The sequence below is a fragment of the Fukomys damarensis genome, unplaced genomic scaffold (assembly GCF_012274545.1).
Source record: "Fukomys damarensis isolate Sample0158 unplaced genomic scaffold, DMR_v1.0_HiC HiC_scaffold_23, whole genome shotgun sequence".
Classification (NCBI taxonomy): domain Eukaryota; kingdom Metazoa; phylum Chordata; class Mammalia; order Rodentia; family Bathyergidae; genus Fukomys; species Fukomys damarensis.
Window position 1 is genome coordinate 41457217 of NW_022900935.1, and position 18497 is coordinate 41475713.

General features: G+C 56.7%; 1 protein-coding gene across 14 annotated transcripts in view; it reads right to left on the minus strand.

Annotated features, from left to right (window-relative positions):
* Camta1 (calmodulin binding transcription activator 1) overlaps nucleotides 1–18497 on the minus strand; it is a 696092-nt gene that overhangs the window by 137323 nt on the left and 540272 nt on the right. For all 14 annotated transcript variants that reach the window (XM_033767633.1, XM_033767641.1, XM_033767640.1 and 11 more), the window contains one exon: nucleotides 6323–6394. In XM_033767633.1, the coding sequence (XP_033623524.1) occupies nucleotides 6323–6394 (72 nt within the window). The remainder of the gene's footprint in view (nucleotides 1–6322; nucleotides 6395–18497) is intronic.

Genomic DNA, 18497 nt, shown 5'->3' on the forward strand with positions numbered 1-18497 from the left:
ACTGGCCTTCCCCGGCCTGCAGAGTGCACATGAACCCAAAGGCCCACGGTACCTTACGTGATGGTGACCATGGCTGTTATCCTGGTCAGCTCTGGAGACCATGTCACAGCACCTTTGTCAGTTTTGGCCTTTAGAGATGGGGTCTTGTTATATTTCCTTGAAACTTGAACTCCTGGGTTCAAGCAACCCTCCTGCCTCAGCTTTGTGAGTATGGTAATGCACCACCACACTCAGCTTTCAGAGCAGCTTTGTACCTGTGTGCTCTAACTAGGCCCCTTCTTCCTGTTCTCTCCTGGGCCCAGAGCCGAGAGGGTGAATTCCAGGCCTCTCCCTATGCCTACCTCCAAGTCACCTGGCTGGTGGGGAGCCTGGGCCAAGGGCTTCTTCCCAGGCAGGCTGGGTGCTGGAGCAGCCTTGTCAGCACCCCCATCGCTGGGCACAAGGCCAACTGCTTCATGTCAGAGGTCAGAGAACACCCCACCCGTTTTTTCCACCCTTCAGCCTTGGGCTCAGCCCTTCCTCCAGGAAGCCCCGTCAACTGGCCCATCCTGTCTCCTCTGGGGTCACCGCACTGGCTGGCTTTGGGTACTGCCCACTGGGCGTGGAAGTCTAAGGCCAGAAGCCACTTTGACACCAAAGGTTCTAGGCAGGGGGCCACCCTGCCACTCCTGTACCCACACAGGCAAAGGTATAAATGGAGACCCCACACCGACCCTGACTTGTGGGGACCCGAAGGGTGCAGGGATGGGGAAACTCTGGGCTTGTGCCAGGGACACCAGACTCCGGCACTCCATGGGTCTGCAGTTGAGCCAGCTTCCTCTCCTTCCTCTCCTGGGTGTCCTCCAAGCATGGCCTCTGGGGCCTGATGGGGTCCATTCAAAGGCAGGACCAGACTCCACCTCCCATCTCCCTGACCCTCAATCTCTCCAGTCTGGCCGGCCAGGGCACCGTTCCCTCCCTGATTACCTGGGCACAGGGGTCAGGGAACCCTCGGACACCGATGTGCTTCCCTCCCTCCTGGCAAATGTCCCCTTTGGACAGTGCCTCCTGTGCTCCAGCCCACACTCCTTGTTTGGTGGGGGCCCCGTGGGACGAATGCCACATCTCAGGGGCAGACGGGGCTGCCACAGGGCCCCACGGAGCATGTGCCTAATGCTTTATCTGCCAGCCACTATATCTCACCCCGATGAAACATAAAAGTGGTTACCGAGCAAAAAGCCTCAGGTCATTTTTTATGAAGCTTTTTAAAACAAGAAGAAAGAGACAAGTGAGAAAGAAAGTACAACTGTTGAGCTGTTTTATGCATTTTGGGGATGCCTGTGGGTGAAGCCACCCAGGGGAGCTGTGCCCACCCTCACGACAAAGCTGGAGACCGTGGGCACTGAGGACACACACCCTTCTCTCCTTTCCTGCCTAACCCAGCCCCCAGGTGGTCCTTCCCAAGGCTTGAGATAGTCTCAGGGGATAGGAGGAGGACACCTGGGTGGTCATTCTCCAACTGGACTAAACCTGCAGGGACAGCTGAGGGGCAGTCATCGCGATGACAGAGCCAAAGCTCTGGCGTGGCCCCAAGGGCTCAAGCTTGGGCTTGGGGGTGTCACAAAGGCTTTTCCTGCGACATCAAGGTCACCTCAGGTGTGAGAGTGCTAAGCCACCCTCTACTGAGTGCCCGGCCCAGCCGGGAGTCTGGCCACATGTTCCCATCCATGGTGTGAACACACTGTTACTTCCTGCAGCAGCCCTGTGTCCTGGAGGCCTGCGTGTCCCCATGTCACTGATGAGAAAGGCGGAGTACGAGAAGCTGGACAAACCACCCAGGTCAGAGAGAGGGTGAAGCAGGAGGGGAGCTCTCCCCGGGGACAGGCTAGGGTTGAGGGTGTCAGGGTGGGTGGCTGGGGCGGGGCCCAAGTGGCCATTCCTCACAAGTCTCATCAGTGACAGGGCAGGGTGCTGTCGGGGGCTTCTGAGGGGTGACGGGGCCGGCCTGCTGCCCCTCCCAGCCCCCACACTCCCCTGCCTGCCCAGCTGCAGCCGCACCCCTGTGAACCTGCGCCCTCTGGAGAATCCCAGCCCAGGCAACCTGCAGGCTCCTGCTGCACTGTGTGGCAGATGGCCACCACTGCCCTGCACCAAGCCTCACCAGCCTGGGTCGGACGGAAACAGGGCCACTTCCCCTGGCGCCTCTGCATCCCTGCCCTCTCTCCTGCTGGCTCTGAGAGCTACCTGAAGCCCTGCTACTTCCTGCCTGAAATGCCTGCTGTTCATAGGTGTGTGGGTTTCATCCCAGCCCAGTGAACCTGGCTCCAAAACCCAGGCCTCACCAGGTGGAAGGGAAGCGTGGTGACCGCAGAATACTCGAGGAGGAGCCTGGATTCCCACTCAGGCAGCTGAGCGAGCCCAGGAAAAGTCTGGGCTGAGGCATTCATCAGCTCTGGCTGGATCCAGAGCAGCCTGGTCCCCAAACTCAGCGCCTGCTCTTGAGTACCCTAGGCCTGGCCTAACTGTGCTTCTGTAGGTAGCAAGGGCAGCCCTGCACCCACTTCCAAGGCCAGGGCCAGCAGGGCTCAGGGACAGGCAGGAAGTGGAGCTGGGTGAAGGGCCCCAGTTTCTGGCCACTCTGGTGACCTGGGGCAAGGTGCCCAGCTTTCTGCCTCTCACCTCCTCGTCTATGGAAAGGGGTGATGAAGGTGCCCTCACGAAGAAGCAGAGATGGCCGCTAGAGTGACCTCGGAGTCCTGCTCTCCACTGCCTGGGTGCCCGAGGGACTCCTCCCAGGGGCCAGGCATGTAGTGAAAGATCCAGGAACAGGTGCCGAGAGGTGGGCTGCTGGTGCTCAGAGCAGACCAGGCTGGACTAGAACCCAGCTCCTTGGACTCAAATTCCAGTGCTCCTCCCAGTACCTGAATGTCCTAGAACTTGGAGTTCAAATGCCTGCTGTTCTCCAGAGCCCCAGGGAGGCCCCCCCGTGGTGTCCTGAGGTCTTCCCTCAGGCCCCAGACTCCCTGGAGCCCTGCTGGCCTCCTTGTGTGCTCCAGGGATGGCTGGGAAGGAGCTCCCTGCCCTCCCCACAGCCTCTACCCAAGCAGGCTGCAGTCAGCAGCCAAACTGCCCTGAAAGGCAGACACGCAGACACACCCCCGCCTTACTTGTGCCGAAAACATTCATTATGCGTTTTAGAGGACAAGGCCAAAAAGAAAACACTCATTAGAAAGAGAAATCATTTCCAAATAAGCCATCCAGAATCGGCTGGGATTCTGGCCTGAAACAGGGACCTGTTCTCCAGGGTGGAGGATCAGGGGAGATGGGCAGAAGGACGTAGCGGGTGGCAAGCCCAGGGCTGCGGTGCCCACCCGGCCTCATGGGGAAACCCCAAGCAGGAGGAGTCTTCCTCTCCGGTGCTTCCTTGCCCCCTGGCGCCATCTCTGGCCCAGTGGCTACAGCAAAGGCCGTATCAGGTGGTGGCTGCGGCCCTGCTCTGTCCGACTTCTTACAGCAGGGTGGCCCTGGGCCTGCCCCTGCTCTCCCTGGGCCTCCATGACCCACCAAGAACATGTGATGGCCGGACCCTGACAGAGTGACAAAGAGAGCCCCCGCGAGGTAGAGCCTGCTGCCCACCAAGGTGGCCGCCTCTGGGTCACAGCTGGGCTGGCCCTGGGGCCCAGGCCCTGGTCAGCTGGAGATGCTGCTGTGGGCAGAGTGGCACCTCTGAGCTGTCCAGCATATCCTCAAGGGTCATGGCAGTGACCTCAGGCACCCGCAGGCCACCCAGGCTCAGGACCGACACCAAGTGCTGCTCCCTAACAGGATGTGTATTAGAACGAGCAGACAGGCTCGGGACGCGGGGATGGCAGACAGAGACAGGCAGAGCACCAGCACCGTTTCCTCAACGACAGCTGGCACTTGTCCTCCTCCAGAGTCTTGGCACTGATCCTGCGTCCCCAGGGCTCTGTGCTGGGCTTGCATCTGGGAAGGGGCCTCAGGGATGCGGAGAGCTGGGGGGCAGGGGCCGGTGGGGTGGGGGCCGCTGCAGGTGGAAGCCTCCTTTACCTCCTTTCTAGAAGGTGCTGCAGGTGGGCAGGCAGTGGGCAGTGAGGGTGTGGCCAGCCCAGCCCCCTTTGCTCCCACCGACCCTGTCCGTGGTCACTGCCGTCAGAGACAAACTTGGGCCAGTTTTGTTCTGGGCAGGTGTCCCAGGCTTCTCTCCTGTTTGATGTCAGAGCGGTGAAACCTGACCATGCCGTTATCACCCTGGTGTTGTAATCAGCACTGGAACAAACTTCCCTGAGTTTTGCCGGCTGCCATCAGCTCCTGGCTCCACTGAGCTATGTGCACAGCACGCCTCGCTTTGCCCTCGGCTCCTTAACCTCCTCTTCCTTGGGCTGGTGGGGGACAGGGCCCCACACCTGCACACATTCATTCTCTTTTTGTTACCTGATCTGGGAACAAGAGCAAGGCTGAAGGACACAGAGGAGGGGTGCACTGACAAGTCCCCCTGGCATGGGGAGGGAACAGAGAGGCCCGGATCGGCCGGGAAGAAGCCCGACCCTGTGCTACTGGCCTCTGGGAGGCTCTGCTTCCGGCCAGCCGGGAGGCGATAAGCCAGGGGCAGGTGAATCGCTGCCAGGTAGGTGCATCTGTGCTGCGGGAGCCCAGGGCCTTCTGCCAGTGGGACAGGTAGGGCCAAGAGCTCACCCCTCACGGCCGCCCAGTGGTGTCTGATTTCAGGAAAGTAAGTTTAGTGGCAGTAGAAGGACACAAGGGCGTGACACAAGGTGGGGCCAGGAGCCGGCCTGGAGGAGAGGGAGATCCTTACTGTAGATGCCAGGCCTGTGTCCCCGGAAGCCAGTGTATGGAGTGCTCGGGTGGGGGGCCCGGGCCAGGTGGGGACAGACAGGGCAGGTGGAAGAGGTTCTGAGCACGAGCCATGAAAACTCCAAAGGAAAAGAACCAAAGCCAAACCCCAGGCTGGGGGGGCGGGTGGAGGCCCAGGATGAAGTCTCCAAGGGCTGTGGACTGCTAGGGATCCACGGGCTTTCTGGCAGTCAGAGCCTGGGGATGCACCGGGGACACCATGTGACAGGCCAGGCGGAGACCCACACTCGGCTCCGGCCTCAGGTAAATGAGAAAACCCCCGCTCCAAGGTGAGATGCCTTTGGGGTGATTCTCGTCAATGAGACACTCATGTAGCACCCCACAACCGCACCAGAACCCCCTCTGCCAAAGACGCAGATCTAAGCAATGAGAAAACCAGCCACTCCCACACCAATCTCTAGGGAGACAGAGTCTGGCCCAGTGGGCACGGGGTAGGGGGAGCAGCGTCTTTGTGAATCAGCACAGCCTCACAAGGTCTTGGGCACCGTTTGCTAAGGAACTTGCTGAATTACAGACTTCCTTCCTGGGAGCTGGGGTGGGGGGATACAAAGGGTTGTAGGCGGCAGCCCAGTGCGCTGCTGGGTGGAGGACCTTGGCCTGGTTCTCAGCCTCCCCTTCCAGGCGGCTCTGGGTCCCAGGGACCCCCTCCAGGCCATTGTCCCTGGGACCCTTGGTCTCTCTGCACCCTGTGGCTTGTGGGGCTCTTTTCCCTCTGCATACACTCCCCATCTGCCACTTCCCTTGGGTCCGAGAGATTCCCAAACCACCAAGGCCCAGTGGTTTAGTAACTTGGGCAGCGGTGGCACAGAAAGTGGGACCATGGCAGGAAGGACCTCAGGCAGCCGTTCCTGGCGACAAGCAGTAGAAGAACCAGGGGTGACAGTGCCAAGTGCACAGGGACAGATTCGACAAGAACAGCTAGCTGCAAATCAGAGGATACACTTAGAAAGGGACCCAGGCCCAGCCTGACTGCATGGATCCCTTGGATCTTCCCACGCAGACAGCAGTACTTTCTCCTGAGCAGGACAGTGCCCACAGGTAGGTGGGTCCCCACAGTCCTCCGCTGGCTCAGCAACGCTGTGCATAAGCCCACAGGCAGAGGTTACCCTTCTCTCAGCCCCTCAGGCACCCTCATCACCACTGCTCTCTCTGGAGCCTCCACAGCAGACATCAATAATCCATTACCAAGCTCCTGCCCAAAGAGCCATAGCTTCTCCTTCCCAGCCCAATCCATCCATCTCGTCCTCACCCAAAGGAAACCGAGGCACCTTGGAGCCAGAAGCACCTAGACTACCAGCTCTCTTCTCCTGGTACCCGACAACCAGGCCAGCCGCCGAGCCAGCCTCTGCACACACAGCCAAGGAGCCGTGCAGGAGCCCCGCGCCCCCACAGCGCCCCCACAGACCCTTCCCGAGCACCGAGTCGCAAGAATCCAGGCCCAGCCACCTACCTGAAGGAGCCAGTAGCACCTCCGGTGAAAGGTGGGGATGATGGAGGAATGGACATAGCAGCCGTACAAGCACTAGGGAGAGAGGAAAAACGAGAATTCAGTTGGAAAGAGGGAAGTGGGGGAGAAGGAAGATGGCGCAACAGGAAGGAGCAAGAAGGGCCAGGGCCGCTGCCCGCGGACGCAGGCACCGAGACTCGGGTTCAGGGACAGTTTAAGAAGCACCACACAGGTGGGGACCTGCAGACGGGCAGCTGCTGCCCTGCCCACTGGGGGCCTGAAGGCACCAGAGAGTCCAGGACAGCCAAGAACCAGGGAGTGCACCACACACAGCTCGTTTCTAAGCTGGCTGAGTCCCTTGGTGTACAGGAAGGACTGAAGCTTACAGAATGGCGCAAACACACAAAACACACCTACCCAGGACTTTCCTGGACAGGCGGCCCCAGCTGATGGGAGCCCAGGCGGATGGGGACAGGCCTGCGGCAGCACGAAGGGTGCCCCACGTTTTGCTTTTGAATGACTATTTATTCACATATCTGTTCATTTGCTATTTAAGATATAACCCTTCATCTAGTCCAGAGGGAGTTGGTTTTACAAAACAGCTAGAAGGGTGGGATGGGAGGAAAACGTAATCAGGAACTCAGGCTCCAGAAGTGGGAGTGCGGTGGCCGTGTGGGAGAGATAGTGCTCAGGGCCTTGCACATTTGCCCAGGCGGATGGAGTTGACTGCACTGCTGCCCTGCTTCTGGGGGCCGCACTGGGGGCACAGGCTGGCTGATGAGATGGGGAGGGGCTTAAGGGTAACAATTGATTTGGTCCCTCCAGAAACCAAACTGGAAAAACAGAGGACCCAGGTGCAGGTGGCCATCAACTCAGAGAGGTGACCAATCCTGGGTGACCAATGATGGGGCCCACAGCAAAGCCAGGACCAAAGCCTCCAGCTACAGAGTCGCCCTGGCCTCTCACAGGACATGGAGTGGGGAAAGGGCTCCTGTCCCTGTCCCTGTGCCTTTGTTCATTTAAACCTCACAGTAGCCCCCTGTGGGGACAATGGCCAGCACCTTGCATCTGAGGCTTTCACCAGATTTTATTCCCCCCACAAAAAGACCAAGTGCCATTTGGTTCCACTCAGTGTCCTTTGGAGCCCTGCCTGTCTGATTAGCAGAGTTGCAAGAGAAATCATTTTGGACTCTGGGATTTTGGCTGTAAGAAAATCAGATTTCCAATATGTTAGAACTTTTACAGATCGCTGTCAGCTGGGATTTAAGCCCTGTACAAACCAAACAAACAAAGCAGAAATTAATTTAAACGATTCCCTTGCAATTCTTGCCCACGAAATGTATTTATTATTAAGAAGGCAATATTCTCCCCCGACTTTGCGTTTTGTTTCTGTGGTTTTATATTCTGTTTTTGTGTTTGATAACTCATTCCTTGCCAAAAGAGACACCTGTCTGGACATTTTCTGGAAGCACCATCTACAGTGAACTTGCACTCTCGGTGACTTCTGTCTGCTCTTTCCCTCGGGTTGCTGAGCGGGTCTCCTCCTGTCCCTCTGAGACAGAGGGCTGCTCCTCCCCAGGTTTATCCCTCCACAGACCCCAAAGGAACATGCTTGGTTTCCAAAGTTGTTTCTCCTGATTCCCTGCTGATTGGTCTGGGTCCGGCTCCAGCGTCCCGGGGCTCAGGATCAGGATCTGCAAGGAGTTGCCAACACCCCCTGCCAGCCCCTGTAGCACAGAAGCAGCCACTGGCGGGGCTGCTCTCCCTGAACACCCAGTGCCTGTCTGGCTGCCTGCCTGGCAAGTGCTCGAATCGTCCCGTAAGCAAAAGGGAGGTAAAAAGAAAAATGGTGGTGTCGGCACCACGGCTCATGCATTTTAATCAGAGAAGCCCTCGGGCCTGGCTCAGAACTTCTGAGCTCTATTTTTAGATGTTGTTACTCTAATGCTGTGGTGATCCTGCATTTGGTCTCATCAGATGAGAGGCAGGTGAGGAAGCAGGGCTGGGGCACAGACCCAACCAGCACAGCCATGCAGGGCGTCCAGGGAGGAGGGAGGAGGAAGGAGGCCATCCAGAAGCCCCAGGCCATCGCCCACGCCCGAGTGGCCTTGTTGAGTACTCTGGGTCACCCCTGGTTCTGCCTCCATCTGTCTTCCTGCTGGGGCTCTGAGGTAGGGAGTCCTAGGCTTTGGGAGGAAGACGGGCAATGTGTCCCCCACCTCGAAGCCCCAGCACACTGCTCTGCGTGGCCTGTGGGCAACCAGAAGGACCCGAGAGACTCAGCAGCTCAGGTTTGCTGTGGCAGCCTGCAGGCAAAGGACTTGGGACTCACACTAGAGGACAGTCCTGAAAAATGGCTCCATTTCCCACCAGAGGGCTAAGCCTCCAGTTCAGGGAGGCCATGTGTCCCCTCTCCTGTGATCTGGGGACACCCTGAGAGGTTCCCCAAGTGGTGGGACTGGCTTGGTGGGGGGAGGTCACTCACAGTTCAGAGGCTTCCTGCCCTGCCAGGCTGTGAGATGGGAACGTTTCCCTGGGGGTGGCAGGGAGGGTGGGGAGCTGATGGGAAGTAGGGTGCTGGACTCAGTGCATGTGCAGCCATGTTAGTGGCTGTCACCGAAGCAGGTAGAGGAGCATCAGAGGAGACCTCAAGCATCAAGGATGAGCAGGGTGGCTGGGGCCACAGTAGGGGAAGAGGGCATTTCCGGAAGCAGAAAAAGCTGGTGGTGGAGCGCAGGAAGTGAGGCAGAGCACGGGCCAGCCTACAGGAATGTGACGATACGTCACGGTCTTGCTTGCATTTTGGAAACTCGCTGTATAGCAGTGCGGCCAGGGGACAGGAGCAGAGAAAGGAACGGGTACAGTAACCACCCTGGAGGAGCTTGAGAGCACACTGGGGACAGGTGATGTCACAAGCAGTGAAGATGGACAAAAAGGGACACATTAGCCAGGTGTAAGGAAGATACCCAGCTTTCTGCCAGATAGGCAGGGACACTGGGGTCCCATCCCTGGGGACAGGAACCCGTGGGGTAGAGCTGACAGGAGAGGCTGATCAGGTTTCTGTCTGGTGACTTTGGGGAGGTCAGGAGCATCAGGGTGTGATTCTCAGAACCCATGAGTTGTGTGCCCAGGGCTGGGATGGTGGTCACGAGGGGGACAGTGACAGCAGCCCAGGGAGGGGTCTCTGCCCAGGCTGGTTCCTTCTCGGGAGACATCTCAGAGGGACAGATCAAGCTGGGCACGAACCTGCTGGTCCATCCCCAGAACATGGCAGAGGAAGCCTGGCCTCAGCACAGTCCCTACCTGTTGTCTTTCCCTTCCATCACTGCAAAAGCCCAGACCTGACCCCAGGTCTGCTAACTCCTGTGTCATCACTCCTGCTTTGCAGTCCTCCACCGGGTTCCAGCCTGCATGACAATGTCATTACCAAGCCAACTGGGGCTTAATTTGCACAATATTTCATGAAGCAGTGTATCAAATCCATTCCCTTTACCGCTAATCAAAAAAGCAATCAAATTTGTCTGTAGCGATTTGCATTGTACAAACTCCTGGCGTTTTTTGATCAGGCTCTGGGGTCCCCTGGGGGATCCCTGGGCTGAGCTTTCTATGTGATGGGGCTGAGGAGAGAGCTGGATCCCAGTCTGTGGATTCAGCTGCACGTGGGTGCGTGCGTGCGTGCGTGCGTGTGCACAGGACATGCGGCGATGTGGGCCTTGGGTTTCCTCAACCGTGATGACACAGAGGAAGGGGAAGAGGAAACAGATATTCATAAGAACCCAGGAGAACAGCACCCTTCAACAAAGTGACTTTCAGTTGAGTCACAGTTGGGACTTAAGGCCTGTTAGCATGTGGCTAACAGAAGTCGGGAAGATTCTTCCTGTAAACACTAAGAATCGCTTTTATGAGATTGTGCTGGTTGAGCTTAATTGTCAATTTCATCGGTTCGGGAGCTGCCCGGGGATCTGTAAAGTACGTTTCTGGGTGTGTCTGTGCGGATCATGGAGGGGTGATCTTGGGGACTATATATGGCCCCTTCTTCTCAGCACTGTCCCCCTACTCTGCTTCCTGCCCACTACGAACCAAGCAGCTTTGCTTCACCACACTCTTCCACCGTGCTCCTGCCTTGGAGACAGCCTACCATGGACTGAGCCCCTGAATCCGTAAGCCAAATGAAACTTCTCCTCCTTCAAGTTATAGGCATCAAGTATGATGTTCCTGTGATGGAAAAGTGATTCATTGCAGACACTATGGGGCTTTTTTTTTTTAAACAAAAAAGAAAGATGAAATTACAGGAGAAATCAACAGCCAGCAGGAGCTTCCTTAGTTTACATCAAATGCTTCCCAGGGAGCAAGTGATATTTCTGAGGGCAGCGTCCCCATACACCCTCCTCAAGTGGATTTCTCCACAGCAGACTCAGTGTGCCAGAGAGGGTCCCCCAGGGTGGGCGCCAACAGCCACAATGGGCCAAGGAAGGGGGAAGGGGTTTCATTGATCAGGACATTGGGATTCAACCGGAACAGCTGTTCCCACAGTTCATTGAACAGGGTGAATTCTCTGTTTCTTCCTCTCCCTGCTCCCGCCTCTGCCTCCATGTCTCTGTCTTCCTCTCTCGTGTGCACACCCAGTTCTCCCTCCCTTCTCCAGCTTGCTCCCTCCAGGACCCAGCCCTACGGAGAGGCCTGAGCTGAGCCTGGTTCGTGCCAGGCGCCCTGGAGGAGCAGAGGGAGCCCAGACAATTCTGCTGGCCACAAGCTTGGCCCTGATGATGCCGCTGTGGACATTCGACAAGAAGCTGACTCAGAGGGCCCAAAGGCCTGGTGCACCCCTCACCTTGGCCTGGCCTCAACTGGGGCCTCCCAGGACAGCCACTGTCCCTCTGCGTCTGTTCCTCAGGTCTCCTCCAGGAGGCTGTCCTGCTCCAGCCCTCTGGTCAGAGTCCCCAGAAACAGCCCACCAGGAAAGGAATGGATGCTGGCGGTGGTACACACCTAGGGGTGGGTTTGGCTGGGGAACTATACACATCTGACTGCTCCAATCTGCCTTTAAATGACAGCAAGTGACTGTGGCTGTGTGCCAATGAGATTTGAATTTTACACAATCCTCACATGTCACAAATAGTATTCTTTCTGTGAATTTTTGAACACTTGAAAAATATTTTTTAAAAAAGTTCTTAGCTCTTGGGCTGTTCAAGAGTATGGGTTGGGTCCCAGCTTGCTGACCCCTGGTCTAGCAGATTGGGATACAGAACTTTCTAAAGTTCTCCACTGTCATGTTCACATAGTAGATGCTTAGTAAACAGATTCCCACATGCTGTGAATATCTCAGCAGGGCCAGGAAGGAGTGACAAGGGTCTAGGTACATGGAAACCTCAGAATGGATATTTCACAAATAAATGCAACCACACTTAATTTTTTATGTTCATTCTCTGGGCCTGAGGATGGGGTTGCATGGCCTTTTACCTTTAGAGGAGCAACACGCCGCTGGCCTCAGCCTTCTGTGAAGTTCCTTCTCTGGAGGACCCCGTTATACTATTTTTCTGGGGACAATCTTCACAGGAGTCATAGAGTCCCCAAAGCAAGAAGTCTGCTACTGACTTTCCCTTGTGGAAAAGTGGGAGCCATTTCTCATTCCAAGGATGTCTGGAGAAAGTTTCCCAGGTCTCCTCAGACTTGTGTTACCCAACATGGTGGCTACTAGCCCCATACAGCTATTCAGATTCAAATTTAGAGGAATAAACTTCAATGAAATAGAAGCTCTAGTTCCTCAGTCACCCTAGCCACATCTTGGGGCCTTGCGGCACAGCACTGGCTACCCTGTTGGACAACATAAAACATCATCTACACAGAAGCTGTACTGGATGCTCCTGTGCTGGAGAACATGAGCTTGGATCCAGTTCAGAGATGTGTGGCCAAGACCCTTGGGTAGGAAGCCGGGGGCTGAGATTTGGGGGAAGTCAGGGCTTTGGGGGAAGATACAGGGAGCTAGAATGTTTGGAGGTTGGAATCTGCTACTCTACCTGGACCAGCCTGACTCAACCTCTGAGAATTTCCAGAACCTACTGTGCCTGTGGTAGAGAAACCTCCCTTCCATTCAAAAGCTTTCTCTAATGCAGGGATAATAACCGGTGTGTCCTCCAACAAGGGTGTTTGCCAGTAATCTCCATCCATAAACCTCTTTCACGAGGATCCCTCTGCCACCTCCTCTGGAAGCAGTCCTGCGTCAGGCCCTGGCAGCCAGGCCGAGGGCCGAGTGGGCTGCTATGGTTTGCTCTGTACTCCCTGGGCCTTGGCCTGGAGCCCCATACCAGGTCCCCCCTCCCACCCTGGGCAGTGGCTGTCTACACAGTGGCCATTAGGCCGAACCAGGAGGCTTTGGTGTGGGTTTATCTCCCTCACTGCTGTCTGGTGCACACGCAGCCGAGGTGAATGGGTTAAAGTGTGTCCAGGTATAAAGGCGAACAGAGAATGAGAGGCTAGCAGGGAAGGGAAGGCACCCTCAGGAAGACAATGGCTTTATCTTGCCCTAAAGGGACAAAGGGGCAGGGGTAGGTGAGAGACAGCCACATGCTCCAAAGAGCACCCTGGCTGGGCCAGGCAGGTTCCTGAGGAGGGTGTGGAGCTGACCTCATGGGACCAGGGACAAGCCCTCATGAGGTCGACCTGAGACCCTGTTCTCCAGTGTCCCCAGAATGGAGGGAGCCCGAGAGTGAAGCACCCAGAGGGGTGCAGTGAGGTCCCTCCATCCTGGAGGCCAGCAAATTCACTAGGAGAAAGTGACATTTGTACTGAGCTAAAAAGGCTGAGTAGAAGAGGGCCAGGCAGACAACAGAGGAGTTGTAAGCGAGGTCTCCGAGCCCCTCCTGGCTTTCTTCTCTGAATCCAAGGCACAGGAGCAGCTGAGACCTGTCCAGGAACCCAGAGCATTCCCAGCATCCCCAGAATCTGCTGTAAGAGTTGGCAGCTGGCCCACATGTGAAGCAATGGCCCTGTGGTTTCCATGGCTCTGCCTTCTCCACTGATCAGACTCTACAAAAGCAGATTTCTAGGGAGGGCTGTGGCTGCTCAGGACCAGAGCTTCAAATCACACCCCCTCTGCTCCTTCCTGTCTCTCCTCTGTCTCCTTACTTGGAAAAGGGGGTGCACAACCTCTACTGGACCTTGTCTGACCCCAGAACCCCTTGCTCCCCACACACCGACTCCTGTACCCTCTCTCAGATATCTGGGTCCCTGGCTGACAGTCAGGTCTTTTGCAGGGTTTGCCTTCACCACAGACAAAGGGACAAAGTCTCGGGGCGGCTCCCAGGAGTGTCCTCGCTGAAGGATTTGGATCGTATTAATCTGAGATTAGACTGAAAGATTCAATTCACATGCTGCCCACACGAGCATGGGGCCTCAGAACTTGTTAAATAGTGAATTGCTTTCAAATGAGTCTGAGCTAAATGGATTGCAGTCTGATGTGGCCTCCGGAGTTGGGTGATGGCAAAGATTTGGAATATTAGATCGTCATTGACCAGGGCTCCAGCCGGCCTCTCTGAGACAGTCTGCAACCCCAGTTCCCCAGGCAGTTGGTGGCCCTGTGTCCTAGGCGTCCGGTTACACAGATGCCAGGGGCTGCAGGGGCCTGTGACACAGCCCTGAGCACTGCACTCTCGGGCTCCTTGGGACAGGGCTGAGCACCAAGATGCACAGTGTTACTCTCTGTCCTTCTGGGACTTTAACCTGGCCTTTCGCCCACTAACCCATCATCCCCATGCTTCATGCTCTAGGGGACCCAGGGGGACAGGGAAGGGGCTCTGCCTGAGACGACTCTTGCCAACCTCAGAGGAGGGGCAGCAGAACCCACCCCTGGAGACCTGGCCACATCTTCCTGGCCGAGGTGACCGTGGGAACCTGAACTCTGGTCACTGGGCCTTGGAAGCCTCCAAGAATTGAGACCCTTCTCCTTGGGGCAGAAAGTCTGGTCCTTAGGCTGGGGGACACGGGGGACCAGGTGTGAAGGCCGGGTCCTCTGAGGGGAGGAAATTGAGAGACAGACTGGAGTCAGAGGGGGTGCAAAGGTCGCAGAGAGCAAGCCTGGGAGGCAGGAGACGGGGACCAGGCGGCTGGGATCCCGCCACCCTGCAGAAGGCACTGTGGGCCCCTGCCCGGAGGACAGGTGGGACCCCTTCCCACATCAGAATGGCAGGAGCCCAGAGGCCGGGTGTGCTGGGACCAGGCCACCTCCACCAAGCTGAGGGCCAGGATGCCCATCCCGGGGCACTACAGACTCCAGGGCTCCACTGAGGACCAGAGGAGGGTGGGGAAAGTCCGGGGACACTGCGGAGGAGGAGCTCCCAACATCGCCATGGGAAGTTCTCGCTTGCTTCATAGCAGGTACCTTTCTCAGAGCTGAAGGGAACCCCAAGAGGGACCAGGGCATCTGAGAGTGGAGGGCAGGAGCTGGGGAAAGGGTAGAGTTGGGGGCAGTCCTGTCGCCAGGGCCCCCACAAAGCACAGGTCCCCCCACCCCCACCTGGGCTCCCTCCCTGGGACACACCACACCTTCGGAGAAGAACCCACTGGAACATAGCAGCCACCAGCCCAACAATGCCATGCGTGAGGATGGCAATAAAAATCAAATGAATTTTTAGATAAAAAAGGTATAAAAATCATGTTTAAAGATATAAATAAAATCCCCGGAACTTCAGCTTTATTGTTTTGGGGGGGTTCCCAGATTCATAAATTCGAGGTGTAAAATGGAATAATAGTTAAAAATTGATAATGAGGTAAACTGAGATTCAGAGAGGGGTTGATTCCAGGCAGGAGCCTCTGGTCAGCGAGTCTGGGCTCCGTGGACAGAGTTTAACTCGCTCTTCCTGACAGCGCTGGCTTCCGCTGCTTGGGGTCAGGTCCAGGGACCCAGCTGCCCCCCTCTGTCCTTTCTCCACCGCCTCAGCCAGCCCCACGGCGCTCCTGCTGCCACCACCCCCGACTGGCCCAACTGCTTTGGGGAACAGGCAGCCAGGGCTGCTTTTAACCCAGGCCAGCCATGTAAATACAGGGACCAGAACCCTTCACACCACAGAAACCTCTCCTGACACGGGTGCCCGGGAGGAGAGAGGGGTGGGCCGGGCTGCGGGAGGCACCTCAGGGTGTGTGGCCACGGGACATGTGTGCTCACACGTGTACGTGTGTTCTCATCTGTCTCTACCCATAGGTGCTGGTTCCCTGAGCCCCGTTTAAACACAGCTCTGTTGTTTCTGATTCAAATGCTTGAAAATACAGGATGTAAATAATAAAGAAGCAAAGTGAGATTTTCTTTCTCTCATCAGATTCTCTTCTAGACCTATTTCTTGGAGCCTCGTCAGGTGGCTGAAACTGATCTCATCAGTGGTTCAAACTGGTGATGGCCTCTTGCTCTCCTTTCCTTCCTTCGCCTCTCCCTTCCTTGCCTCCTCCATCCCTCTCCTCCTCCCTCATCTTTCCTTCTCTTCCTCCCTCCCTCCACCCTCTGCCACACGCCTGTCTACAGCAGGTGCCAGGGGATCGCCGCTGAGACTCCCACAGCACCCTGGCCTGCTGTTCTCCTTGCCGGTCCCTGACTCCTGGCTGTAATAATCGCTCTGCGCCCGAGCCGCTGGAATCCAGCTCCCGGTGGCGCCACCCTAGCCAGGCACCTGTGACACTGTCCAGACACCAGGGACGCTAACTGTGCAGCTGTTCCCAGCGAAGGAGTCCGGAAAGGGACTCTCGCTTAAAACAGGCCATGGGGCTTTGCTGATGGAGAAGGGAGGGAGATGCCCGCGCTCCTTCTGCGGCTATGTTAATGCGGGCCCGGGCTTCTCGCCAAGGCATTAAGTGGAGTCGAATTCCTGAAACCAGCTTTAATCAGCAGATTTTTAAGGTTAGAATTACTCTCTCCTCTCGAAGGCTTGCCAAGGTTAATTCGGGCCTGAGCATGCAGAATTAATGGGCTGGACAAAGGGAATCGGCCTTTTCCCGATTTTTGTCTGAAGTTCATGAAAACATCTCTACAAGAGAGGAGACAGCGGGGTGGGGCCCTGGAGGGAGGGAAGCCGCGGCTCCCGGCTGCGGATGGGAGCTGGTGTCGCACACAGACACACAGGCTCAGGCCAGTGTGGCTCTGGCACAGACATGGGAGGAAGGGCTGCGGGTCTTGCCCTAGGAGCACACCAGCACCCTGGCCCCTAAGACAAAAGGGCCTCGGACACCTGTGGCTTCCTGCCCCAACCAGGCCCGCCCCACAGCCCCAGTGCATCCAAGCCTTCCTGGCTCTGCTGGCGGCAAAAGGAGAATGAACCTCACGAAGTCACATTCACAAGGCCTTGATGATCTCATCTGTGGAACAGATATAACAATGATGATACCATAAGAATAAGATGATGGTGGTAATAATAGAGCTGAAGTAATATCTGCTGAAATGAAGTGCCTAAGGCTTACTCCCCCGCCCCAGTACTGGGGATCAAACTCAGGACCTTGTGCTTGCCAGGCAGGTGCGGTGGAACCACTGAGCTACATCCCTGGCCCAAAGTGCCTATGGTTCAGCAAAGGAGGGCTGGCACTCAGACGATGCCGGGCCCTTGGCCAAGGAGACCCTGCCTTTAGCACTGGGCTATAGAGAACTGTGGTTCTCAGGAAGAGTGCTCAGAAGCCAGACTGTCCCCAGCTGCCCATGTCCCTGGGTGGCCCAGCTGAAGACTCTGGCCTGGAGACTCCTTGGGGGAGAGAGCCTGGGGGACCTCTGTCCTCTTCCTCCTCAGCAGGCAGAAACACCCAGGCCTCCGTGTGCCTGACCCACGCTGGTGGAGGACAGAGTCCCCCCCGGAGCCAGGGCTAGGCCTAAACTCGGTCCCACTAATGACCGTAACAAGTGGCCCAGTCCCTTTGAGTCTCACTGTCTGCATGTCCCCTTCGTCCTAGAAGGGGAAGGATGAGACCCTGGTCTTCAGGGACTGGCACTTCAGAGGTTGTCAAGGGACAGGAACTTCCTCAGTTTCCCCAGATGTATGTTACGAAGTCGCCCAAGTCTCTGATCATTACAAAGGTAGCCTGTCAGTGGTGCCTGATGGCTCCAACAGCCATCAGAGAGAGTCTTGCTCAGGGTGCACGGGGGGCCCTCCCTGTCCCCAGCTTCCCCCAGTGAGCTGGACTTCATTCATTCATTGATTCATTCATTCATTCATGTTTCTGCAGTACTAGGGGTTGTACTGAGCTACATCCCCAGTCCCAGCCCTTTTAAAATTATTTTAAAATTTAGAGACAAGATCTTGCTAAGTTGATAAGTTGCTCAAACTGGTGATCCTCTTTCCTCAGACTCCCGGAGTGTCAGGGTCACAGGCCTCCGTCCCCAGGCCCACTGCCAGGGCTCTTTTCAAGCCAGCAGCTGCCCTGCCTAAATGGAGCCCTAGAGCCAGGCAGCAAAGCTCAGGGAGAGGGGGAAAGTGTCAGAAAGCCCCATAGGGACAAGCTCTGTCCAACAGCTCTGTCCCCCAAAGGAGGAAGTGAGTCCTCCCGGTTCTGCTCAGGTGCCCAAGTGCCCCAGTTCCTTCAGGGCCACCCCAGCGGACACTGGAACACCCCTTCCAGGGCCACTGCACTCCACTGCCCACTTCCCCCTCCTTCCCTCTCCCCTAGTCTCCCTCCCTCTCTAGTTCAGCCCCTCCGGTACCAGGTGCCCAGGCATTGCCACCTGCTGGGGGTGGACCAGCCCTCAGGTAGGGTGTGCGTGTGCCACCTTCCTGCCTCCCCGTCCACTCACCCCACCAACACTGTTTCATGGGGGTCGGGGAGTACAGCCCCACACACCTCATAAACGAATGGCCCTGCCAGGGTGGTGGTGCACACCTGTCATCTCAGCACTCTGGGAGGCTGAGGCAGGAGAATTGAAAGTTGGAACCCAGCCTGGGCAATTGAGAGACTTAGCCAGGCTCTGTCTCTAAGTAAAGAATAAAGGCTGAGGGTGCCACACAGGGCAAAGGCCCTGGGTTCAACACCTAGTAATGGAAAGAAGTAGAGAGGAAGGAAGGAGAAGGGAAGGAAGGAAGAAAGAGAGACAAAAGAATGCGGGGGGGAAGAGAGAGAAAGACAGGCAGGCCCTGGCCTGAAACCTCCAGGCAGGACCCTGAGGACCTCTGTCCCTGCCCCAGCGGGACCCCACCCCAGCCCTACCCCAGCCCCA